Source organism: Monocercomonoides exilis, assembly GCF_001643675.1.
Source record: "Monocercomonoides exilis strain PA203 chromosome Unknown scaffold3-2548433, whole genome shotgun sequence".
In the NCBI taxonomy this organism is placed as follows: domain Eukaryota; phylum Preaxostyla; order Oxymonadida; family Polymastigidae; genus Monocercomonoides; species Monocercomonoides exilis.
Window position 1 is genome coordinate 1,250,746 of NW_027150548.1, and position 24,835 is coordinate 1,275,580.

General features: G+C 37.2%; 9 protein-coding genes across 9 annotated transcripts; 3 read left to right on the forward strand and 6 right to left on the reverse strand.

Moving 5' to 3' along the window:
• Nucleotides 1–1,910: 1,910 nt before the first annotated feature.
• On the reverse strand, nt 1,911–6,258 carry MONOS_9411 (uncharacterized protein; the record flags this gene model as incomplete). Its single annotated transcript, XM_067879912.1, has 3 exons — nt 1,911–5,995; nt 6,130–6,162; nt 6,253–6,258. 3 exons carry the CDS (start codon nt 6,256–6,258, stop codon nt 2,255–2,257), a joined length of 3,780 nt encoding a protein of 1,259 aa, XP_067735259.1. The 3' UTR covers nt 1,911–2,254.
• Nucleotides 6,259–6,278: 20 nt separating this feature from the next.
• MONOS_9412 (uncharacterized protein) lies at nt 6,279–7,429 on the reverse strand. Its single transcript, XM_067879913.1, has 3 exons — nt 7,274–7,429; nt 6,772–7,195; nt 6,279–6,684 (listed from the first exon to the last, which is right to left on the reverse strand). Exons 1-3 carry the CDS (start codon nt 7,349–7,351, stop codon nt 6,521–6,523), a joined length of 666 nt encoding a protein of 221 aa, XP_067735260.1. The 5' UTR covers nt 7,352–7,429; the 3' UTR covers nt 6,279–6,520.
• Nucleotides 7,430–7,452: 23 nt separating this feature from the next.
• MONOS_9413 (putative cathepsin B6 cysteine protease) lies at nt 7,453–8,671 on the reverse strand. The gene has a single exon (XM_067879914.1). It carries the CDS (start codon nt 8,609–8,611, stop codon nt 7,763–7,765), a length of 849 nt encoding a protein of 282 aa, XP_067735261.1. The 5' UTR covers nt 8,612–8,671; the 3' UTR covers nt 7,453–7,762.
• Nucleotides 8,672–8,675: 4 nt separating this feature from the next.
• MONOS_9414 (Adaptor protein complex 2 (AP-2), sigma subunitB) lies at nt 8,676–9,563 on the forward strand. Its single transcript, XM_067879915.1, has 3 exons — nt 8,676–8,841; nt 8,909–9,082; nt 9,138–9,563. Exons 1-3 carry the CDS (start codon nt 8,689–8,691, stop codon nt 9,237–9,239), a joined length of 429 nt encoding a protein of 142 aa, XP_067735262.1. The 5' UTR covers nt 8,676–8,688; the 3' UTR covers nt 9,240–9,563.
• A 1,778-nt stretch (nt 9,564–11,341) lies between these two features.
• Nucleotides 11,342–17,803, reverse strand: MONOS_9415 (uncharacterized protein; the record flags this gene model as incomplete). Its single annotated transcript, XM_067879916.1, has 1 exon — nt 11,342–17,803. One exon carries the CDS (start codon nt 17,801–17,803, stop codon nt 11,630–11,632), a length of 6,174 nt encoding a protein of 2,057 aa, XP_067735263.1. The 3' UTR covers nt 11,342–11,629.
• Nucleotides 17,804–17,849: 46 nt separating this feature from the next.
• On the forward strand, nt 17,850–18,566 carry MONOS_9416 (uncharacterized protein; the record flags this gene model as incomplete). Its single annotated transcript, XM_067879917.1, has 3 exons — nt 17,850–18,033; nt 18,075–18,245; nt 18,310–18,566. 3 exons carry the CDS (start codon nt 17,850–17,852, stop codon nt 18,564–18,566), a joined length of 612 nt encoding a protein of 203 aa, XP_067735264.1.
• A 1,315-nt stretch (nt 18,567–19,881) lies between these two features.
• Nucleotides 19,882–20,429, forward strand: MONOS_16962 (uncharacterized protein; the record flags this gene model as incomplete). The annotated part of the gene is made up of 2 exons (XM_067869840.1): nt 19,882–19,930; nt 20,002–20,429. 2 exons carry the CDS (start codon nt 19,882–19,884, stop codon nt 20,427–20,429), a joined length of 477 nt encoding a protein of 158 aa, XP_067735265.1.
• Nucleotides 20,430–20,966: 537 nt separating this feature from the next.
• MONOS_9417 (uncharacterized protein) lies at nt 20,967–23,747 on the reverse strand. The gene is made up of 3 exons (XM_067879918.1): nt 23,626–23,747; nt 22,901–23,428; nt 20,967–22,775 (listed from the first exon to the last, which is right to left on the reverse strand). Exons 1-3 carry the CDS (start codon nt 23,702–23,704, stop codon nt 21,388–21,390), a joined length of 1,995 nt encoding a protein of 664 aa, XP_067735266.1. The 5' UTR covers nt 23,705–23,747; the 3' UTR covers nt 20,967–21,387.
• Nucleotides 23,748–23,895: 148 nt separating this feature from the next.
• On the reverse strand, nt 23,896–24,750 carry MONOS_9418 (uncharacterized protein). The gene is made up of 2 exons (XM_067879919.1): nt 24,518–24,750; nt 23,896–24,448 (listed from the first exon to the last, which is right to left on the reverse strand). Exons 1-2 carry the CDS (start codon nt 24,713–24,715, stop codon nt 24,104–24,106), a joined length of 543 nt encoding a protein of 180 aa, XP_067735267.1. The 5' UTR covers nt 24,716–24,750; the 3' UTR covers nt 23,896–24,103.
• Between the last annotated feature and the right edge of the window lie 85 nt (nt 24,751–24,835).

The following is a 24,835-nucleotide window of genomic DNA, read 5'->3' on the forward strand; positions in this document are numbered from 1 at the left end:
TCCCGATACCAAAAACGTTTTTGATTGGATTTTGTTCAAGAGAGTAAGTTGCGTTGAAGAGAACTTTGGATTCAGGTTGCTCTATAATTTCATCTGGATTTTTGTGTGAATAGATGCATTGTCCATAACGATAACTGATTATTAATATGATTTGATTGATCACAAAAATATTTTCAAATAAGTTTCAAAAAATTCGTGGTCAATTGAATGTCGAACAAGTTCAGTTCATAACATTCCATTAATTGCAATTGGCGTTATTGCAATAAGAGAATGAAGCAAAGGAGTAAGAGGAACAAGAACCTTATCTTCTTATTCTGACCATCCGTGCTTAATGATTCAGCTTATGTTCCACAAAGCCTCATCGATGAAAAAATGAACATCACCGTCCCATTGAAATTGGAAAAGCTTCTCAACATTGTTTATTCTTTGTTATTAATTTTTATCTGTATTTCCAGCAGATTGTCTCACGGTGATTCTTTTTAAGGAATACAAAGGAAACATGTGAGTCTCACAGTTTAATTCTTTCAAAAATTATTGAACCGAAGATTTCCCAATTGAATGTCCTGAATTTGTCATTTCAAGTGCAACTTTTCTCAAAGTTGTTTGCGAGTTTTGTTTCATTTTTACTCTGAGTATCTGATACAAAGAATCATTATCGACAATTCTTTTCTTTCCTTTTTTTTTCAAACTGTTGTGTGACGTCCACACCAACTCGCAACTTTAATTAATTCCTTAAAGTTGTGACTATCGTGAGAAAACATTCATTTGCAAATCATGATTCTGTCTTTGCCAGACCACGAATACGAAACAAATATATTAGCTTTTTTCCAATTTCCAACGTGGTTGGACAGGATGGTTTTTTGTTGATTTTAATTTCGCAATCGTTTGCTTCCCGGATTTGTTAACTTATTTGTCATTCAGTTTCTTTTTTCTTTTATTCTGCTCTAATTCGTTTTCAATGATGAATTCAACCTTCAAGCTGATGAATTGAGCGCATTATGACTGGACTAACGCAATATTCTTCTACAGTTGGGACATTTCGAGTTGTCAAAAGTTAATTTGTGTTGTTTGAGCTTGCAATTAGTAAAAATGTGTGATTATTTTTGAAATCATAACTTTTATCTGTGTGTTTGTTTTAATGAAATTTCATTGTCATTTGCAAAATAATTTCAAACAAATTTAAAAAACATATCTTTCGTTTCAAAAACAAAAGTTAGACTCGAAAAAAATATAAGAGGCCCCACATAATAGCTCTATCACTTTTCAGGGTTCGTTGATGAACATTTTGAACAAAAATTCAATCCGAAAATTATGACAGAAATTATATGATTTTTAAAATTGAAACCTATATTGCTCACAAAGATACTATCAACAGGTTTTTATCAGTTATTTTGGTTTTGAAATTTTACACAATAATTGGTTCCAGCAATTTTATTTTTAAACAGATCAACATTTATTTTCGAAAGATAGAAACATAAAAAGGAGTGATTTGTAATTTTCTTCATTTTTTTAATCTAAGCATTTTTTCTATCAACCACCAATTGCTTTTATATTCTTTTTCATTTTTCTCAATGAATCTTAATGTCATTGTTGTTAACATTTGTCATTGAAGGGATTGAATGTTGTCGTATCATATTTTATGAATTTAAAATAACAAACCGGAAAAATGTGTTAAATTGAAAACAAAAAGTTAATTCAAAATTCAAAATTTTCTAACGGAAATATTTTCAGTTTCAAATTTTGTCCTATATGTCCTCCAAAATGGAAGATGCAAAATGAATTCTTTATTTTATTTTATTTTATTTTTATTTTCATTTTCATTTTCATTTTTATTTTTATTTTTATTTTTATTTTTATTTTTATTTTTTTTGACAATTCTGATAATTAAAATAAAATAAACATTCTCTATCTATGGAAAAAATGAGAATTTTTATTAATTTGAATTGAAATGATACTTACGATAATCTCATTCTTGAGCAGTTCAGTGCAATCCGACAATTGGTCATTTTCTTACAAATGAAACATTTACTACAAATTTTCAATCAATCATTATAAAATTGAGTACTTCGAGACAAAACAAAATTGAAAAGAAATTTAAAATAAAATTATCCAAAATCGTTCTTTTAAATATAATAATAATAATTATAAATTAAGAATTAAGAATAGAATAGAATAGAAAAGAAAAAGAACAACTTTAAAAATATATACAAAAGAAATATCAGGAAAAATTCAACTAATGTGGACTTTTGCTTCATTATCGATAATTTCCATTATTTCTTTGATATTTTTGATTCGAATATCGAGAATGTGGGGTGGATGCAGAATAAGATGGATGATAAGATGAATATTTTGTGTGTGCTGAAAAGGAAGAAGAAGAAGAAGATGATGATGATGATGAAGGAGAAGCAGATGAAGAAGAAATCAACGACGATGACGAATATGATGAAAGCAATGATGTCGATGATGAAGCAGGGGTGCGTGAGGTGGATGCGCCAGAACGCAAAGAAGAAGAAGGAGAAAGAGAAGGAGAAAGAGATGATGACGATGAATATGATTCTGGAATAGGCTTGTAAGTGCGAGAATTCCTTGAGCGAGCAGCATATGTTGTGCTTTCAGCAGTTGATGGCTTAAAAGAAGTAGTAGTAGTAGTAGAAGAAGAAGGAACTGCTGCTGAATTAGACTTATACGAACTGTAAAAATTAGAAGCCAACGAAGAATAAGTCCGCTGCGTTGGCTTGATTTCTTCTCTTTCTCGTTCTCTTCCTCTTCCTCTTCCTCGTTCATTTTCTTTGTATCGTTCATTCACTTCTCCCTGCATCGAACTTTGAGACGAAATGGAATTACGTTTTGGAAGCCTTTCGCTTCCAGATTGAAGAGATGAATAGCTTTGGGTCTCTTTATAAGAAGAGGAAGGATAATGAGAAGAAGGAAAAGAAGAAGGAGAAGGAGAAGAAGTTGATGATGATGCCGATGGTTGCGGTTGTGATTGTGGTGGTGGAAGTGGTGGTTGTGGCATTGAAGAGGGTAGAGAAGGCGAAGAAGCATCAGAAGAATCTCTCAAATATTCAGACGGGATTGGTGGAACACGCCGTGTTGGTTGCATTGATGAGGAGGAAGAGGAAGAAGAGGAGGAGGAGGAAGACGAGGAAGAGGAAGAGGAAGGAGAAGAAAAGATTAAAGGAATTGGAGGGAAAGAGGATCTATGAGAAAGGAAAGATGAAGATGGAGTAGCAAGAAGATAATATGAAGATGAAGATTCCGATGAAGGAGGATAAGAAGAAGAGGAAGAGGAGGAAGAAGACGATGAAGAAGAGGGAGAGGAGGAAGAAGACGATGAAATAGAAGGTGTGTAACTGAAAGGAGAAGAGGATGAGCTTCCAGAAGTTCTTTGATTGGATGAGACAGATGCAGCAGCAGAAGAAGAAGGGGATGATGAATACGAAGAGGAGGAAGAGGAAGAGGATGAAGGATATGAGCCATTCGAGACATTCTGATGAGACTGCTGTTGACTTTGTTGATTTTGTTGATTTTGCTGCTGCAGAAGTTGCTGAGGATGCGGCTGTGGCAATGCAGGCATTGGCAGCTGGGGCTCCTTGTGCATCAGCGCTGGCTGGGATGGCTTATAAGATTGGATTGAATGAGTTGACTGTGTTGACTGTGCTGATTGTGCTGATTGTGTTGGCTGAGCAAGCTGTGTGGAATAAACAGACTGTGCTGTTCTCTGCTGGTGCATGGACTCGGTTTGAGTGGCATGTGGTGAGTATGAATGACTGCGAGGCTCATTCTGAGGCTGAATCTGCGGCTGTTGGTGGTATGGAGGTTGTGGGATGTATGCTCTGTTCTGGTCCTCAGTGCATTTTGGTGAAGGAGAAGATGATGATGAAGAGGATGAACCATTCGAAGAAGCAGAGGCAGAGGCAGATGAAGGAATGTTTGGAACAGCAGGGAATGTGATGTTTTGGCCATTGTGAGAAGAAGAGAAAGAAGAGAAAGAAGATGATGGAAGCAATGGAGATGACGATGCTGATGTAGGCTCAGCAGGCAAAGAATGAAATACCACATGTGCCGATGAAGATAAAGAGGAGGATGCTGAAGAAGAAGAAGAAGAAGAAGAAGAAGAAGAAGAAGAAGGAGGAGGAGGAGGAGGAGGAGTTGAAGAAGTAGTATTTGAGTTCATAGCAACAGCAGAAGAAGAACGCTGCGCATTGGTCACATTCGATACATTCGAATGGCTTGCATACGAAGAAGCCCCTTCAGTTAAAGTGTGGCCTTGTGTGTTTGCAGCGGGAGCAGAAGAGAAAGAAGTCGGCTTTGTCCAGTGAGGCGGGTTGCTCAGCACACTCGCGCTCTTCACACGCTCTATCACCACTGCAATCCCATCTATCACAGACAGATGCCGCAGCGCTGAGGTTGCAAACGGATAAGCCGAAGAAGAAGAAGATGATGATGATGATGAAGACGGGTGAGAAGAGGAAGCTGTCATGTTCCCTATCATGTTGCCTCTTCCTCTCCCTCCTCTCATCAGCCTGTCTTCGCCTTCCTCTTTCTTCCTCGCATAGTTTGCATACTCCTCCCTCGCCTTTGAGGCAAGCGCCAAGACAAGCTCTGCCTCCTCTTTGCTTCTGAACTCCACAAGAACATTCTTTCCCCTCTGGAACGTCTGCGCTGGCTTCACAGAACTGCCCTTTTCGATCGCTTCGTTCACTTTCTTCTCGTCCACACGCAGTATCGCATTGGAATAGCCATTGCGAGAAGATGCCTGGTGATAGGAAGACGCATACGATGCAATGGAAGAAGAAGAAGAAGAAGAAGACGATGCCAATAAGGATGAATTTGATGGTGTGATTCCAGATGGATGAGGTGGAGGTAGTGTCAGGTATCGGTCATATTGCACTGGCTTGACATACAAATACCTCAAAAGTTCAAGCTTTATTGCTGCTTCGGCATCAGGTGAAACTGATGCTGCAACAGTGGTATTGTCAATAAGCGGTCCATTTGACGGTGCTTGCGCTCTTTTGAAGCTTTCTTCTTGTTCTCTGCTTCTTTCTCTTTCTCTTTCTCTTTCTCTCTCTCTCTCCTGTTCTCGCTCGTTGGCCTCTTCCATCTCTTCTCTTCTCCTTCGCTCCCATTCTCTTTCTCCTTCCTTCATAATCCGTTCCTGCTCTTCCCTTTCTTTGATTTCTCTGTCTTCCTTCTCCTTTCTCTCATCTTCCTCTGCCTTTCGCTCCATTTCCAGCTTCCTTTGGCGCTCTTCCTCTTCCCTCGCTTTCTCTTCGCGCTCCCGCTTCTCAACTTCAATCCTCCTCTCCAACTCTTCCAGTTCCCTTCGCTTCTGCTCAAGAACTGTTGCCTGAAGGCTTCCACCCAATGCAGAATCAAAGCCAGGCACAATTGTCTGAGGAATTTGAAGAGATCGCTGATCAACAGAAGCACCTGGAATAATTTGAGGCAAGTTCAATTGAGACGCTTGCATCATCTGAAGTAATGATGATTGCGTAGTCGAGGGAAATGATGGAGGAAAAATCTGTGTTCGTTGAGCAGGAGCTGGTAAAGTTCCAAATTGTGGAGATGATGGAACCAAAAGTTCAGGAGTCACAATCTCATTGTTCGAATAAACATGCAACATTTCACAGGAAACAAATAAGCGCTTTTTCTCGTCGGGCTTCTGTTCAAGGATAAAAACATGAGTGAAAGGAGATGCAGTTTCTGCGCCTGTTTCAATCCATCCGTCAATGGTCACAAGCGCAAAACGATCAAAACTCATCGATTTAGTGAACTGAAGAACAGTTTTTCTTTTTTGTTGCGCTTCATAAAAGGATTCGATCTCATCATGGCCTTCTAGAATTGAATCTTTATCTTGAAAACGTTCAAAACGTACGGCATAATCCGCATAAAAGTTTGTTAATTCGGCTGGCTCTGTTTCAAGTAGCTTGTAAAACTGTGAAGCAAATCTTGGCCCTATTTTTTGCCCTGTAAGAGACATTTTTAATTTTCGCTAAAAATATGTTATAAATTTGGATTATAGAAATAAAATGTTAATAATTCGTTAAAAATTGTATTTATAAGTTAAAATAATAAAATGAAACGAATTAGAATTAAAAAAATATTTTATTGTCGCTGGAAACAAACAATGATCAGGCAAAAAACTCTATTTTCAATTTTCTATTATGGTTAAATAATCATTTTTATTTTTGAATGGAATATTATGATTTCAGTTTCTAGAATAAATTTTTATTATTTTATGTTTAAAACGTTCATCATAATACGTATTAAAAATGTGATAAGAGATGTTTATTCTTTCCTTTTATAATATTGATAAATTGTAATACATACAAAGAAAGAAATTATAAAATCACTTAAATTAAAATTTGTTTCAAGAAAAAGAAGAAGAAGAAAATAATTAAATAAAAAAACTATTGTAAAATAAGCGAGAAGTATTGAACAATGAAATGTTGTTGTAATTTCATTTTGCTTTTCACAAATATCACTTTAAAACTTCATCTCTCCTGTCATATCAAATTTATTTTTGATTATATGTAGCCGAGTACGATGATTGAATTGGTGCTTTATCATCTCCTAAGGCAAATCCTGCTTCTCTTTGTTGTCTTCCCGTTCCTTTTCCTTGATGGCGACTTCCTTCCGAATCATCTCTTGCCCATGGAGCTTCACTGCTTTTGCTTTTTGCTGAAATATTGCGCAATAAAAAATAAACAAGAATGGGGAGGGAAATAGGGAAATTATTAAAAAAAAAATAGAAAAGTTTTCACAAACTGGAGTATCCAGCAGCAGGTGCCTCTTCATAAGAAGATTTGGAAGAAGGTGTATAATCTGATTTATAAGAGCTTGATGAAGTCGTTTTAAATCTCCCTTCTTCGCCAGAATCTCCGATTGAAACAATCACATCACTTGTTCTTGGTTGGCGAATAGACTGTTTCCCTCTAGGTTTTTCCGAGCTTTCCTCTTCCGTATTTCCGAGTGAAAAATGAGATTTTCTCAAACGGTCTTTATCATCCTGCGTCAAGCGAGAGGGTTGTGCATCTCCCTCACTCGAATGTGACGTGTAAGTCGACTGACTTGTCGTTTTAAATGTATCAGAACTTCCTTCATCAGATCCAAAATTGAAAGACTCTTTTTGCATGTCTTTTTGGTGAGATCTCGCTGGCGCAACATCAACTGTTCTTGGATCTGCATATGACTGGAAAAAATGTTCAAATTATGATTATTATTTCACATTTAATTTTTTTTCAAGTTGATTAAAAGAAAAAGTTCATACTGCTTGGCTGCTACTTTGAAAATGAGATTCTCCATCTCCTAATGAAAATCCAGATGTTTTTCTTGCTGATTGTGACATATTTTATAGAGATGTTTTTGAGGTTGTTTCAAATAACTGAAAGAAAGGTTCAATTTAAAATTAGTAGTCTGAAATAATGGTTAGTATTAAAAATGTTAGTGAAGATTAATAAGGATTTTTTGAGAAGTTATGTTCATTCCTAAAAAGAAAATACTGCACATGACATTTTGTAAATGAAAATAAGAATGAAAAACGAACGTCGAATTACAAAAAAACAAAAAAAAAAATTTATTTGACTATTTTGAAAAAAATATCTTTAAAATAGTATCTCAAGAAAAAAAACCAGAATGAACTCAAAGAATGCTATGTGTGAATGAAATAAATGCATATTAGCTGGAGGTGAAAGAAGATAAAATTGGTTCGAAAATAGCATTCTTCACAAATGGATAATCCATTTTAATTTATATAAAATTAACATTCGACTGAAACTGAATAAAAATTGCTCTCCACACCACATTCGTTTGCCCCTCTAAGCATTCTAAAGAATCCATTTTCTCCCCAATCATCTCCCCATGAATTTTGCAATATCCAATAAGGAATTCCATTTTCCACTCCCCATCCAATAAGAGGAACAGCATGCCCACCACAAGCTGTTTTTGATGCGTGCTGATAAATTCCTTTTTCATAATTCATGAAATCAAGATAAATCATAAATCGAGCGTAAACAGGCCCATTTGTACATAATTCTTGCTGAATCTGATTCACTGTGAAATGCTGTAATTTTTTTGCTTTATATCTTTTGATGAAAGATCCATTAACGCATTTTTGAGGACATTGAGGAATTCTTCCAGAGCCCGAAACATATGGAATGCAATCTTCCGTCGTGATCCCATGGTCAATCACCCATTTATATGCAAGTGTTGCATTTCCTTTTTCACATCCAAAATCAGTCGAATCACACGAAACAAGATCTTGGACAGATAGCATGCCCTTCGGACAACCATTAATAGCAAAGCGATCGCTAACAGTCTCTGCGGTTGTAAAAGCCCAACACGATCCACAGGCTGACTGTCGATATGAGCCGTATATTTTTCCAGGCCATTGCTCTCTTGCATCAAATGACTCAGGAAGATTTTCTGGTTCAACATATTTTTCTGCATCTTCCATTTCAAAAATTTCTCCAAGCATAGACATCATTTTCTTGTAAGTTATAATATCTGGAGAATAATCCTTCGCTTTCCATGTTGATTTGGGGTTATTGTTAATATCTTCAATTAACGATGCTGCGACGAACGACAATAAAACAATTGGAAGAAGCATTATCCAGACACTCTTCACCAGACAATTTAAATAGAATTTTCTGATTAAAAATATTAATTTATACAACATTGATCAAAATGATCCACTTTTTTTATCTTATAAACCGTTTGGGCAGAATTAGAGTTGCAAAGTACTATGTGCCATACGAAGATGAAGAAAAGCGTTCGCTCGAGTCGCAAACACTAAGAATGATTACAAAGAGGCCAAAAGATTTCACTCATTTTATCGAGGTTTAATTTGTGCTTTTCAAAGTGAAAATTTTTAATTTTTTGTCATAACACTTATCGTCACATTTAGTATAAAAGCATGAAGCTTATATTCCGCCGTTATGCCGGATTGTATTTTATTGTTGGCGTTGATTACAACGATAATGAACTTGCATATCTTGAGGTTATCCATCTTTTTGTGGAGTGTCTTGATGATTATTTCGGAACCGTTTGCGAGTTGGATGTTGTGTATACTTTTTACAAGGTTTGCTCGCTGTATGTTGCATGATTTTTTGAGATTAATTATCTGTTTAAATCAGGCTTACGCAATCATTGATGAGATATTTCTTGGGGGAGAAATCCAGGAAACAAGCCGCAGTGTTGTTGTTTCAAGATTGAGAGATTTGGATATGGAAGATTGATTCCTTTTTCTTCAAAATTTCTCTTTTTTCTGATTATTTCAAAAGAAAAATCAAAATTTTGAATTTTTATTTTTAAACTTGTTATTCTGGATCACGTAAAATACATTGCAATGTTATTCGAAAATTATTTTCAAAAATCGATCAAAGCTGTTATTGTTATGAAAACCGGATTATTTTTCAATAACGTTTTTTTTTTTAATTTTTTTATTTTAATTGTGTTGTCTTTTTATAGACGCTTTTTTCTTTATTGGCACCAAATTTTTTTGAAATGAAAAAAAGTTAAAAACACATCAAAAAAAAATCAGAATCAACAACTTTTTTTAACTTTTCTTTTTCTTTTTTCACATTCAAAAGGATCAAATTCATCAGTCGTTGCATCGTCGTCATTCTTAATTTTTCTGAAAATCCTTTTCACTTTTTTCTCCAAAGTTAATTCTTCTTCTTCAATTTCCTTATCTTTTTCTTTAATTTCTTCAATTTTCATCTTGAGTTTTTCATTATTTTCTTCTCATTTATCAATAAACTTTTTTTCTGCAATTTCTTTTTAGAAGAAATCGAAACAGTGTGAGTGTGAAGGAACTGAGTATTTCGGAGGCAACTGAAGTTTCATAATCACCGATCCAGAACCATTGCTGATGACTCTGCTTTTGATGAATTCCATTTATATCACAGATGGAGTGAATGCAGTGTGAATGACTTGTGACAACTCATCTGCAACAGCTGTTCTTTTATCAAATGAGGATGTAGATGATGGAGAGCTGTAATTGTTTGAAAGCTCCGACTTCAACACTGCAAATACGCATCTGTCCATTGGCTGTAATATGTGTGCCACTTGTGGAACGATGGTGACGATGTCTATTTCGGCTTCCTTGAACTGTCTCCATATCGTTGGATCTGCCCGCGATGAGTGTGAATCCAGGAGAAGACAACGATGAGATTCTTTAAGTATTCTCTTTCTTCTATCAATGACACAAGGCAATGGAACTGTTGAGGCGAATTTTTTGAAAGATATTTTGTCCATCCATCCGTTTGTGTTTGGCCAAAAGTCAAGCGAAGGTGCTAACAGTGTTGTCAGTTCTTTCGGAAGAGTTGCGCTCGGACACAGCACAATAGAAAGAAGCCAGATGCCATCAACAGCTATTCAAGCAACGATAGTGGCATTCGGTATCCGTTTGGTTGTTTATTTGAACCCTGATTGTTTATCAGAAGGATGAACAACAACACCACGTTACGAAGTTGGAATGCGAAGGGAAGATTCATCGATATTGAAGATTAATTCCTCGGGATATTTGTTTTGCATCGTGTAGTGCTTGTAATTTTGCGAACCACAGATTTAGGACTTTCTGGCAAGATGCTGCAAGTCTGTTGATATCAACTTGTTTTGGAAGCGATGACTTCAATTCCGGATGGCGCTTTATGAAGGCGTAAACTGTCTTTAGAGTATCTGTATATTTCTTCTTTTTTTCATTATCTTCTTCTTCACAATCGTTCATTATATTTTCCATTTTAATAAAAATTTATATTTAATTTTAATGTCAATTGCAAACCAGATCACGCGCTTTTCGTAATGTGAGGCTTGCCCCAGATCGAGATTCAATTTTTACTTCTTCCAAGAATTGCTTTTCTTATTTGCGGCTAATAATTGGTGAGTGCTTAACTTTTGCAATCGGCCTGCCTTTTTAATGGCTTTGACAGTGTGTTTCAATGATTATTTGTTGATTCCACCATATTTTCCACATTGATCAGCCTGACAACACTATCATTCACAATGAATGTCATCCTTTCCAATCTTGTCTCATATTTCCAATAATGCAATTACGACATTGCTTCCTTCGGAATCTTCTGTGCTTCTTCAACTTTCTTTTTCACTTTGATATCTTTGATTCATCATAGTTTTGAACGTAAAAAAAACATTTTTAAAATAAAAATTTGTATTTTTTAATGTTTTTTTTTCTAATTTAAAAATTTATTATTATTATTATTATAATTATTATTATTTTTGTGAGAATAACATTCTTTTTCAAGGTTGTTTTATTGTTTTCGAATTCTTCAACCCACCATAAAAAAAAACAATTTTCTTTGCTGGATAAAAATATAATTTTCTCATTTCCTTTTTCATGTTTGAATATGATTTGTTCTAATTTGAATATTAAATTTTTTTAAAAAATGCTTTTAAATACTCATCAATACAAAACATCTCAAACCAACATTTAAAATTCAAATCTCAAAATTCTCATTATCCAAAAAATCTTATCATATTCTCACACTCATCTCAAAGCCCAACAAAGAAAATTTCAGTTTTGATCAAGATAGATTCAAGAATGTTAATAACAATTTCTTTCTCTCTCATTTCATATTCAGTTTTGAAACTTATTTCTTGTTTTCGAATCTCATCCATTGCCAAACATGTCTTTCATTTCATTCACTTCAATTTCCCCTTCCTTTTCGCTTTCCTTGCTCTCTCCGCCTTCATCCTGCTCCTCACTGCTTTCCTCAAGCATGATCGCATCTGTCATCGTCACAACAAATGTCCCAGAAGGAAATAACCCAACCAGCTCTTTCTTCACTTCTGTGAGTGTTGGTCTTTTCGATGCCTCTGATGACAGACACGCATCAACAACATTCTTCAACACGCTCTCTTCAATCCCTCTCTCATCCGGCTTCTCTCCATCAGCAATCTTCTGCCCTGCCACTTCCCCTTCGTATTCTCCAAACGGGATCTCGAGTGTCACACACTCCCACAGCATCATCCCAATCGAGAATGCCACCGACTTCTCTGTTGCTCCCATCTTCCTGTTCTTCACCAGCTCTGGCGCCTTCCACCTCAAACACTCCTTCCACTTATCCTCATCATCCTCAAATGCTGATGAGGGCAGAGAATCTCTTTCATCATCATCATCAACACTGGCAGATGTCACGATCGTGGTTGATGTGATTGAGGATGAATCCGAATCATCAGATGACGAGGAGCAGTCGGAGTGGAGCGCAATGCAGATCACCATGTGCTCCGAGAACAGCACAATGTGCGGACTCAGCTCTCGCAAAGAGGGAAGTTCGTCTTCCTCATCTTCAAGCGAGTGCAACGCTCCATTCGCCACCCAGAACAGCATCTGTGCTCCCGTCACTTCTCTCTCCTTCAATGTGCCAATCGCCAGCTCTTTCTTCTCACTCCTCCCATGCAACAACATGAACAGCGAATCCCTCAAATCCACAATCAGCTTTTCATAAGGCGATGAACATGCCATTGCATCCACCAGATTCGACATCGATGAGGTTGTTGGACACAGATCCTCCCCTCGAACAAATGTGGTTTCTGTATCTGTTGATGAGATTGATGGTGATGGAATTTGCTTTTGTGTCTCTTCTTCCTTCTCTAATTCCCATTCTCCATTTTTATCTGAGTCTTGTCCAAGAATGTATTCCGTTGATCCATTCTCAGCCAAAAGATATTCCGAAGACTCAGAATGATGCATTTTCTTTTCATATTCTCTCTTCTTTGTCCTCTCTTCATTCTTCTTCTCTGCCTCCCTCTCTACTCTCCTCCACTGTTCCTCAGGCGACATCTCCATCGTCACCATCTCAAATGCCTTCGGATCCTTTCTGATGTTATCATTCACAATCTCTCTCAGATCTTCTGCTTCATTCTTGACCTTTCTCCATCGAACAGCCAAAACAACAATTATTGTCAGCAAAATTATAAATATGAAGCATGCAATCACAATAACAATCCACCACGACTTCTTCTCATTTCCTCCTTCAACAATCCTTTCATCATCTTTTGGAGGAGTAATGCTCGCATTTTTCAGAATGAATGAATTTGTTGAAGAAGGAGATTCTTCATTTCCAAACAAAACAGAAACACTCACCTCAACATCATTTCCACAACTGCTGATCAGATATTTTGCCACACTTCCTTCTGCTTCTCTTTCTGATAGAAATCCATTTGAATCAAAATCATGTTTTTCAATCTCTTTCTCTTCTCCCTTCCTCTTTACAATTGAGAATGACAGATTGCATGGAACAAGAAGCAATCCTTTGAATATCAGTTTCATTCTGTCTGACTCTCCTTTTGCTTCAACACTGTCCAACACAGGAATGAATAATGATGAATCACTCTCTGAAACAATCCCTCCAAAACTGCACCCATCATTCAACATCCAAAGCGATGTATTTCTTTCCCATCCATCTCCTCCTTTCAAACTTCTAACATTCAATGTTCCTGCATCTGAACAGATGATATTTCTTCTCAATGATGGATATCCTTCAATAGTTGGATTATTGTTCTCAAATCTTCCATCAATAATAGTCAATGCCCCTCCACTCATTGTTATTCCACCCTCTGGTGTATTCGATATTGTTGTATCTTTCATCATCACAGAACTCCTCACAACATCAACAAGAGAACCATCCCATCTGCACATCTCTTCTTCAATATTCAACTGCTTCTCATTTCTTTCCTTTGAACTCCCATCAAAAATGCAGCTGTCCATTATCACATCTGTGCAATCCTCCACTTTCATCAATTTCCCTTTTGAAGTCTTTGAACTGACTCCACCCATTGTGCAATTTGTCAATTGCATCGTCTTTTTCATTGACAAGCAAGATATCAGTGATTCTCCATTTCCTTCAACTGTGATATTTTCTGTATTGAAATCCTTGATTGTTAATTGCCCGCATTCATTAATATCAATCAGAGAAGTTTTAATTGTAGAATTGCAAATTGATAATAAATAAATCACTGATGGAAGTTGAGAAGAAAGATGAAATGCAGATTCTTGAAGAATGAGATTTGATATTGTGCATCCATCAAGTTGTAATTCTCCCTTTGCCACATTTATTATGTGAAATGGAATGACTGCTAATTCTTCATTAACTCCTTCTGTCAATTGTTTTGAACTGAATGAGCAATTCATTATCTCAAGGATTCCTCCTTCTGGCAATATCAGTGATTCATGTGAAGAGATGAAAATTGAATCAAATACAAAATTCACTCTCAACAATGACACAGTTCCTGTTGTTGTTATCAAAGTCTCTCTCGTTCTTTCAATTCCTGATTTCACTTCAACTTCACAATTTTCCCTGCTCTTTGAACTCAAACTCATTTCCTTCAGATTTATCTCTTCCCCAATCACACTCTCTTCAATCACAATCATTTGACTCATGAAATCTGAGGTCAAATGAATCAGGCCATGCTCAATCGAATAACATGGAAGTGTGTTTGTTCCGCATTGTCTCTCATTCGATCCATTCACACTGCTCACAACAATTGTGTCACTCTGATGAATCGTCACAAATCCAATTAGGTCTGTATCATCTTTGTTATCACACTCATCTCTTCCAAATATTGCATTACTGCGATTGTATTTCCCTTCTCGAAGATCAAATCGAAATTGGCTTTCATTGATCTGAGATGTGATGTTGAAGCATTCAATGAAAATATCATTCCCGACTCTTGCTGTGTTTGAACTGAATTTCATACCCACAAATGTGAAGTTCAATTCTCCTCTTTCCTTTGTTGCCAAATACACTCCTCCTCCTCTTCCTGTATTGTTGCTGCAGCTGCAATGGCTGATTGTTGAGCCAATCATCTTCATTGATCCTGAAGCACCCAATGTGAATAATATTGCTCCTCCTTTTTCACTTGTTTCTGCTTTGTCTTCTGTGATGTTGCTCTCCTTTACAACCAAACAAATCTTTTTGTCACTCTTCGATTCCAAAATGCTTGCTCCATTGTCACTTCTCTTCACTTCTGAAAATGATGAATTATCAATATTGAGATTCATTTCCTCACCCACTTCATTTATCTTTGTTGTTATTTCAGTTCCTTTGATCAGAAGAAGGCATCCGCCGCTTTCATTCAATGATTCCACTCGAACATTCACAAAATGGCAAGAAACTCCAGAATCATGATTGACAAAAATACTATTTCCAACATTGCATGATTCAATTGACAAATCGTTCACATCCACACTGCCTCCAATCGCATCCACAAACACACAATCAAATCCATTGTTCACTCCTGCTTCTGAATAGAATGAACATCCACTTATCACCAAATCTCCATTTATATTTGAAATAATTGATTTGGCTGAGTTGTTAAATCCCGATTCCAGTTGCAGTTGGATATTCATCAATTCAAGATGTTCGTCATTTCCCATGAAATAATCCAGTTGACTTCCAACTGCCTTTTCAAAATTCAAAGTTGCTTTCGCATTTTCATCTCCCATCTTTACACTCTTTTTGATCTGATAATTGGACATGCTGAATGAATCTTGAATAATTGTTGATCCTTCAACCTGAATTGTTTTATTTCCAATCTCCTTTTCCATATTTTTCATCCCTTTCCACATCGTTTTGCATGGCTCTTCCTCACTTCCACATCTTGCAACATCAAATCCTTCTGATGAGATAAATATCTCAATTGAGCTGTATGGAATCAGAAACATGAACAAATCTTTGCTTGAATGAAAATCATCACTTCCAACAAACAGAGTTTCATCATCCTTCATTGATGAGTAATCAAACTTAAACGCATCGTTTGTTACAGAAGAATTAAAATCCTTTCCCAAAATAAACACATTCTTTCCATTGGCTGCTTTGTTGTTTGCAAACAAAACGTTTTCCAAAAGAAATGGCTTCTCATTCAAACAATTTTGGCAATCCAGATGCAAGAATCCTCCTTTTCCATTCCCTGTTGAAAGCGAACAAGAAGATGCATTTGGTGATTTCATCACCAAATCTTCTTCATTTATTAATGTAACTCTTGCAACACCTCCTTCTCCACTTCCAGTGTTCACAATGTTTGAAAAGTTGCTGTTTTCAAACAAAACAGAAGAAGCCATCGCCAAGGGAGATTTGGCAAATGAACAATCTGCCAAACTGCATCCTTTCAATGTGCAACTTCCACTGGTTGTGGTTATCCATGAGAATTGAATAATATCTGTTGATCGGATCTCAAATAAACAGTTTTCGAGTTGAAGATCTCCACTCGATGAGATCAGTGTATTTATACTTGGTACAAATTGACTTGGAATCTGCAACTTCAAAGATAATAAGCCTAGTGAAGCAGTTGATGAAATCACAGCTGTCGCAGAATCTCCATTTATTGTCTCTTTAAACTGAACAGGCCTGCGTTTGATGGCATCTTCCTCACTCACACACCCATCAATCGCAAGTGCATCTGTGAATGAATAAACATGTTCAATTGTACCTTCATCTTTCACTTTCACTTTCCTTTCTCCATCTGTTCCACTTCTGTCAATGTGGTCAATTCCACTTTTCATTGATTGACATGGGAATATTTCACTTCCACATCCCAATGTGTCATGACCACCAGTCGACACAGACACAACCACCCACTTCAAAGAAACAAGAAATATTCGAAGATCCATTTCTCCATATTTTCCATCTTTCCCAACATATGCATTCTCATCATTAGAATATCCCGAGTAATCAAATGCAAAACGCTCTATTTTTACACTGTTCACCAGACTGCCGCTCTTCACAAACATGTTCTTCCCAACTGTTGCACTGCATCCAGAAAACGATATCGATGACAGTTGAAATCCTCCTTCATTCAGACTGCAATCCAGATGTATCCCTCCCCCTTTTCCTCCCTCACTCTTATTCTCACAAACACATCCAGTAAATGAACTCTCTTGAATTGTAATATATCCTCCTTCGCTCAACAATATTTTCAGTGCTCCTCCTTCTTTGCTCTTTTCTGATAAAGCCCCGTTAATTGTACTTCCATTCATAACCATTCCAACTCCCACACTCCCTCCAAATACTGTTGCCTCTTCACCTCCATCAATCTCCAATCTTTGCAGTGTGCAATTTAATAGTTTCACTTTGTATTCCTGATCATTCACATTTGCTGATGAAAGTGAAAATGAAAACAACGAAACTGTTGATTTCACATCTGAAATCGTGACAAAGTCTAATTCAACCATCTTCCCTGTTGATTTGATCAAGAAAAACCCAATTGTGTTTCCCTTCCCTCCAATCACACTCATCTTACTGTTCTTCATGTTGAGCTCACCGTTTTGAGTGCTCGATTCGATCACCGATAAGATTGCTCTGTTTAAACTTGATGGAACAACAATCCCAATGAACTCCATTTCTGTCAACATTGTTGATTTCAGAATGCATTCTTCAGATCCACTCACTTCTGTTAGGCATTCAATTTCCACAATTGTCTCAGTTTTTGCCTTCATACACATTCCTCCCACATCTGCACACCCAGTAATATTAGATTTTTCACACACAACAATCTCCTCTTTAACATTCAGTGTTCTTTTCAAACGCCCCATCCCATAATTAACATTCTTACAAGGTGCTTTCTCCAGTCCACAATACACCTCTTCCACTCCGGATGTGCCATCTACAAATATTGTATCATCAAAGAAACCATCGAAGAATATAAACAAATCGATATTCCAATCACCGAATGCTTCTGTTCTATCATGTCCAACAACCGAGTTGTCTTTCTGAGTGATGCTTGTCATGAAGGTGAACAAGGGCTCTTTCACAGAAGCGACAAATGACTCACACACAAAATACATATCTCTTCCGACACTCGCTTTGTTGGCTGAAAACACAATATTGGTTATGGAAAAGGTTGTGGATGACACTTGTGAGCCATGGTTGAACTCGATCATGAGAGCACCGCCTCTTCCTCCAGAACTTGTATCCTCGCTCACAGAGCAGGTGGAGAAGATGGTGTCACTCACCGAAAACGAGTTGGCAGGGGCAGATGAGGCGAATGAGATGCACCCGCCATTGGTGGGAGTCTGTTGGCTCAACTGTTCTGAGTTGATGTTGGTGATGGTGCAGTTGGCGAGGGAGAGGGAGAGGGCAGGGGAGGTGGCAGAGGAGAGGACACAGCTGGTGGGGGTGGCTGTGGAGGTGATGTGGGTGATGTTGGAGGAGTTGAGGGTGAGGGGGTTTGTGAGGAAGGCGAGGTGGAAGATGCTTTGGCTGTTGAGGGCGAGTTGGGTGATTGCTGTGTGGTTGAGGGCGAGGGAGCCAGCAGTGAGGAAGAAGAGGGGGGTTGTGATTGATGATGAAGATGGGGTTGTTCCGGTGATGGTGGTTGTGTTGAGATTGAGGGAAGGGGAGTTATCAGAGAGGTGGAAGAGGATGGGGGTGATTTGGTTTGTGGAGTTGTGGGCGATGGCGAGGGCAGAGACTGTAAGGGAGCCCTGGGTCTGTTGGAAGAGGGCAGACGAGGCAGATGGATCTGGTGAAGAAGATGTTGATAATGATGACAAGGATGAAAGAGATGATGTTGATTGCGATGACTGTGAATGTGAGTTTTGTGGTTGAGGAATGCCACTGGAGGCGATGGTGGTGGCATCTGTGCCGTTTCCGGTGATTTTAGTGTCAACAGCGCTGAAAGTAAGTGTTTGAGTTGGAACAAATGTTGAGGTGAGGAGGGTGAGGGAGGCGTCTTGGAGGAGGGAAATGAAGCCGGTGAGGGCATACTCGATGGTGGCACATGGGGTCTGTTGGGGTCTGCCACAGGCATCAGCATCACTTCCACTGTTGGCAACGATTTTGTTCTGGGCGATGAGTGGGAGCCAGCCATTGTACTCAGTGTTATCAGCTGTATTGTTATTCCACACTCTTTGTGTTGGGGTTGTTGAACCACAATTCTCGAATGGGGATTGTGTGATGCTATTTCCGTAAAAGAACACATCATTTCCCCTGCCATTTGCAGCAGTATTACTATCGAAGAAGCAGAAAGTGATGAATTTGAACCCGCTCATCCAGAAATATGTGTGTCTGAAAAACATTGCAGCACCTCCCCATGATGTTGATGAACTTGTCAATTTGTTATTTATAAACTGACAATCATCAATCAAAAATTGATTTGGCTTGTTATTCGGAGGAGAATTGAATGTAAGAGAACCAGCAGAATCACCACCTGAATTGGCAATGCACTTGCATTTGGAAAACAGGAATTGAGCACTTGTTGGTGTACTTCCCATGTTAAAATACCAACCAGTTCCACACCAATTTGTTATTGAACAACTTTCCACTCTGTTATCTGAGAACGTCCAAACAGAATTTGATTGTGGATTCCTTGCGTGAACTGCTCCTCCATGGGCAGCTGAACAGCTTGTGAAATTGGATTTTGTGATGTCAATTTTTAACAAACTATTGCAATGTAACGCTCCACCATGATCACTTGCCGAACATTTGTTGAATGAACAAGAAGTGATTGTGAGATTTGCATTCAAGCAAGCAACATAAAGTGCTCCGCCCCATTCACTTTCGCTTTTTGAATTATTCCATTCACACCATTTGAAGATATAGCTATTCAAATCAGTAAAGGACAATCGAGTTAAATTCTCTCTGTGAGTTTCATTTCCAATATATTCAACGGGATCATTTGATGAAGAGCGTGTTTGGTGGAGGAAAGAGGCATTGAAGGCAGAGAGAGAAGTGGATGGGCTGTTGAGGTTGGGGAGAATGGCTCCATCAATGGGGTTGTGAGTGTGTTTGAAGATGGATGAGTGAATGGAGATGGATGAGTGAAGGGAGAAGGAGGGGATTGAATTGGTGTTGGTGTTGGTGGAAGAGAGAGAAGAGGAAGAGGTGGTTGAGGTGAATGGGTTGAGCGAGTGAGAGGGAAGGGATGGAAGAGATGGATGGGATTGGGGAGATGAGATGTTGGAGAAGAGGGTGTTTGAGAGATGGAGATTGAGGTGGATTTGGAGGTGGGGATGGGATTGGTGATGGTTATGGAGAGGGGAAGGGGAAGAGAAAGAGGAAATCGAAGGGGAAATAGAAGGAGAAGGGGAAGTGGAAGAAGATGATGAGGATGAGGATGAGAAAGATGAAGGAGAAGGGGAAAGGGAAGGAGATGGAGAAGGGGAAGGGGAAGAGAGGGAAGAAGGAGAAAAAAGGAAATGCTGGATGAGGGAGATGAATGAGGAGAAGAAGGAGTGGGAGATGGAGAAGGAGGCAGGGATTGGGGAGTGGGCATGTGAGAGGAGATTGTTTGGGGTGGAGAAGAGGGGGAAGGAGAGGATGGCAGGTTGGCGGGTGGTGAGGGAGAAGTTTGTGAGGGCGAGGGAGGCATGGGCAGAGAGGAAGAGGGGGCAGTGGTGGTGGTGGTTGTTGTTGGTGAGGGAAGGTGGGTGGATGGTGCAAGTGGAGGAGCAGATGGAGGCAGTGGAGTGATGTTGGGCAGTGAGGAGCGGACAGCCACTGAGAGGGATGATGTTGAGATGGGTCACACACAAGGAGGTGTTGATGATATTTAGACTTGTTTGAATGCTGCAAATGTGATTGTCAGCTGGTTTTATTACTTTCTTCAATGAATTGCAAAAATTATAGTTGTTATCTCTATTTTTATCTGCAATGCTGATCTTGCCTTCCTGCATCTCCTCGTTCCATTTTTGATGATATTGCGTTTCTTCAATGTTTTTGCCATAACTGCAGTTTTCAACAATTAATAGCAACGCAACAATATTGAATGCAGCTCTCATGTGGGGAAGTACCTCGTTGCAATTGAGAATGCAGGAAAAATGGGGAAATGAAAAATTCCTGCGCCCCATATTATTTTATGAATTGTCATTTTTTTCAATGAGATAACTTTTTTCATCAACCAATTTTCTTTTGAATATGTATTAAACATTATGTCTTGCTCTTGTAAATTATTATGAATGTTGAATCTCACTGAGTTGCACATATATTTGGAAAAAAAGATAAAACATATATCAAAATTTTGTATTATTTCCTAAAATATATATATATATTTATATAAGGAGAAAGTAAAAACACTATTTTAAAGATGATATGACTCGCAAAATAAAAACGAATTATTATTAATTTTTGAAGGTAAATCAGAACACAAAAAATATTTATTCCAATAAACTGTTGAAAAATTGAAAATCGACTTTAACATAATCAAATAAAAACAACAATTAAATGAACACATAAAGCATGAGGTGTTAATGCTACAATTCAAACGATGCGAGAGTGCTCATTATAAAATTTCGTTCAATTCCTCAATTTTCACTTCGGTTGCAATATTTCATCCATCTAAACATATTTATCTTTCATGAATGAACTTAATACAAAGTTCCAGTCAAGTATTTTTTCACTTGGATTTTTGGAAATTATTCTCTTTTTTGTGCTATATCTCTTCCAATAATTTCCAAAGCTGCAATGCTCTCACTTGCGTGTACTTTCTCTTTTCATGGTGAAATTTCACTTGAGCAAGACAGCTATCACTCAGTCCTTCTTCTTCAGCTGCCTCTATCACCTCCTTAAAATAACAATATTCTAAATTTCCTTCTCTTTCTTTGAAACATTGCTCCTCGAATTTTGTATGCTGATGAAATGGTTTCTGAATGTTCGTCTTGTTGTGACAGTCTTCGACTGAACTTTCCTCCGGGCTTTGATTTTTCGTTTCATGAATCTCCTTCTTAATTTCTTCAGCCTTCAATTTTTGCATCCTTTCATTTTTCAAATCACTCATTTTAACCTTCAGAATGTCAAACCAATCACATGCAACATCCACAGCCTGGCGCACAATCTGGATATCTGACTCCTTCAACTCGGCAATGATTTTCATCACCCCTCGCCAACAGTGCCCGCATCTGCCTTTAACTGGGAAGCTTTCGTCTGGCCTCAGCCCCAGCAACGATAACGCCCAGCATCGTTCGTGCTGATCAAATTTTGTCGTCTGGTCATGTGATTTGAAGTGGGTGATATGATGAATGTGATTTTCAGTGTTTGTTGAGGAAGAAGATGAGGAAGATGAGAAAGATGATGCAGATGATGCAGATGATGAAGATGATGAAGACGATGAAGATGAGAAAGAAGAGTCATCCAACACATGAGGTGAACAATTGCAACGGTACTCGCAACTTTTGATTCCCTTCTTGAATGATTCTTTTTTGCTTTCATTTGCAATATCAAAGCTTTCCTCTTTTCTTTCATCTGAAATTTTCGGTTGATATGATCCTGGGCACTTGTCATTTTTTCCTTTGCAACTTGATCCTAACATTTCTTCCACACATGTCAAAATCTTTTGACTGCCAAAAAACTGCGAATAGCATTCTTTCCAAGTTTCCATCATCCCTCGCAACGTCCATTCGATAATTCCATTCATCATTTCTTCATGAAGTAATGCTTCTATGTCTTCCTTTTCTTCTTCTGAGTCATTTCTTCCTATTCCATCCGCCAACGCTTGCGGCTCCTGTAAGAAAGTGTGAGTAGCATTTGATATATGAAAGCTTTCATCTGAATTGATCGACTCATCCATCCCATGCCATCTCATTTTCTGCTTAGAATCCATCTCTCTTTGCAGAATCTCCATCCAGCGTTCAAAAAGCCCTTCTTCTTTCCACATAATATTCACAGACACTTTTTCAGCTTCTGGTAATAACCCATGTTGACTTAAGATTTGCCATGCAACACATCGAGAAATCTCAGTTAAATTCACAAACTTTTTGTCTTGTTCCAAAAGACGAACAATAGTTTTTGTTATCTTACATTTTTGAAACACTTCGCCGTGATCTTTTAATCGTACAAAATGAAGTTCGAAAAATTTATTTGAAATCAATGAAAATCCAGATTAAAATTAGATAATCGAAAAAATTATCATCAATGAAATAAAAATAAAAACCAATATATTAACAAACCTGAAGGGCATATGTGCCGGATCGCAAGCAATGCATACTCAACACGAATCTTGTCTGACTTAGATTTTATCTCTTTCGTAACTTCATTTAGAAGAACAGGAAGCGTATTTGATAATAAAAACTGGTTAAATCGAAATCCATATGGATGCAACAAATGAAATGATTCCACTAAATCAACTAAATCTATTGCATTTTCCTTTCCAAGAAGTCTTTTTGCCCTCTGTCTCAATCCAAATGCATCATCAATCAACTTGTCCATAGCTTCTTTGAGATTTGATTTTAAATAATTATTTTCGACGTACGTTCCTGTTATAAAAATCCGACGCATAAAGAATTTTAAGAATTTAAAAGGCCATTCTTCTTTTGCATTTGTTGCAGCTCGTCCTAACTTGTTGAAGACATATATTGAAGCCACTTTCTTTAACTCCTGCTTCTTCATTTTCTTCACTATAAAAAATAACTTTTCGTTTTTGTCATAAAAATCTTTTATTTCTTGGTGTTCATGTGAAACAATTTTTTCAAGAAATTCTGTTTTATTCACAAATATGAAAACAAAAAAAAAAAAAAAAATATGCAAATATTTTCTATCAAATATAAAGTTTTAATAACGCACAAACACAACAAATAAATTCCTTAATATAAATGCCAAGGATAAAAATATTAATAACAGTACAAAAAGACAAAAATATAACAATTATTTATCATCCTCACAATCGTCTTCAAACCTTCGAATTCAGCAACATTTTTATTCCTTTCTGGAACTGCTCCGTCTTCTTGCCCAATTTCCATCAGCATTTCCATCATCTTTTTGACAAAATCGTAAAAACGAATATTCGAAAATTTTTCTGTGGTTTCAGTGATCATGATTTTGCTTGTTGAAAGGTGCCAACAGTAAAATGAAGTTGTTTATTTGCTTCAATTCGATAATTGTTCTCCAAAATTTTAATTTCTTATCATAATATCACATCTCATGCTAAGAAAAATTTTATTGAAAATTTCATATACATATAAGCCCAATGTTTTCCAAATACGAAAAATATCAAATAAAAAATAATAATAAACTTAATCGCGAAATGATTCACAAAAATTACTTTCTGCTCAAAAACACAAATTTTGAATATAAAATTCAATATGACAATTAAAAATACAAGAAACAAATTTGATTAATATCTTATAAATATGACAGCATGAAATGAAGGATTGCTAAAAAATCAATTTCTCTAATTCTTCAGGAGTTTTTACAGATTTTAAATCTAATTTTGAAGGAGCAGTTGCAACTTTCATTCCAGATTTCATGGTTTGAACTATTTTCTTTGCGCATTTTGGCTCTCTTTTAGAATCAAGCTCATCTGGATCAAATGGAGCTTCTCCAAGGCTCAAGGCAATTGCATAATCAAGAAATGGATCATTTGGAGGTTTGGAGGAAACTTTATTCTCTCCAGCCGAAGCCCCTTCAATAGCGGGCGTTGAATTTGAATGTTGTTGTGGTTCTGAGTTTTTTTCAATAGATATAATATCGACAGGCGTTTTAGATGCTCCTTCAGATTCCTCGTTATCATAAAATAAAATCAATAAATTTAATGAAAGGGAGAAAAAAATAATTTCTAATCAGCATACAGTTAAATGGTGTATGATACGATGAATTGGAAATGGCATAATATCAGTAAGTACCTTGCGGCACGTTGGACATTGTTTCTTTTTCGCAAATGCCTGATCAAGGCATACTTTACAAAAGCAACTTTGGCAGCAAGGCATCATCATTCCTTCTACAGTTGGACACAAACATATTCCACATTCAGGATTTTGTGTAATCATTTTCCTTTGCAAAAAAAGATATGTGGATAATTTGTAAAGGGATTGAAGAATTGACTTTTGTATTCTATTTGTTAATACGTTCATTTTGTTTTGCAAAGAAAAATATTTGTCTTTTTAACA

Bases quoted from the DNA above. Each gene is read 5' to 3' on its own strand.
- MONOS_9412 (XM_067879913.1), bottom strand. From the start codon at position 7,351: ATGTCACAATCAGCAAGAAAAACATCTGGATTTTCATTAGGAGATGGA. The intron at 7,196-7,273 runs GTATGAACTTTT...CATTTTTTCCAG, and splicing joins TTCAAAGTAGCAGCCAAGCA to TCATATGCAGATCCAAGAAC. The intron at 6,685-6,771 runs GTTTGTGAAAAC...GCAATATTTCAG, and splicing joins ACCTGCTGCTGGATACTCCA to CAAAAAGCAAAAGCAGTGAA.
- MONOS_9413 (XM_067879914.1), bottom strand. From the start codon at position 8,611: ATGCTTCTTCCAATTGTTTTATTGTCGTTCGTCGCAGCATCGTTAATT.
- MONOS_9414 (XM_067879915.1), top strand. From the start codon at position 8,689: ATGATCCACTTTTTTTATCTTATAAACCGTTTGGGCAGAATTAGAGTT. The intron at 8,842-8,908 runs GTTTAATTTGTG...CGTCACATTTAG, and splicing joins ATTTCACTCATTTTATCGAG to TATAAAAGCATGAAGCTTAT. The intron at 9,083-9,137 runs GTTTGCTCGCTG...TGTTTAAATCAG, and splicing joins TTGTGTATACTTTTTACAAG to GCTTACGCAATCATTGATGA.
- MONOS_9417 (XM_067879918.1), bottom strand. From the start codon at position 23,704: ATGATGGAAATGCTGATGGAAATTGGGCAAGAAGACGGAGCAGTTCCA. The intron at 23,429-23,625 runs GTTTGAAGACGA...TGAATAAAACAG, and splicing joins AAATGTTGCTGAATTCGAAG to AATTTCTTGAAAAAATTGTT. The intron at 22,776-22,900 runs GTTTGTTAATAT...TACGATTAAAAG, and splicing joins CCGGCACATATGCCCTTCAG to ATCACGGCGAAGTGTTTCAA.
- MONOS_9418 (XM_067879919.1), bottom strand. From the start codon at position 24,715: ATGATTACACAAAATCCTGAATGTGGAATATGTTTGTGTCCAACTGTA. The intron at 24,449-24,517 runs GTATGCTGATTA...TATGATAACGAG, and splicing joins GTATCATACACCATTTAACT to GAATCTGAAGGAGCATCTAA.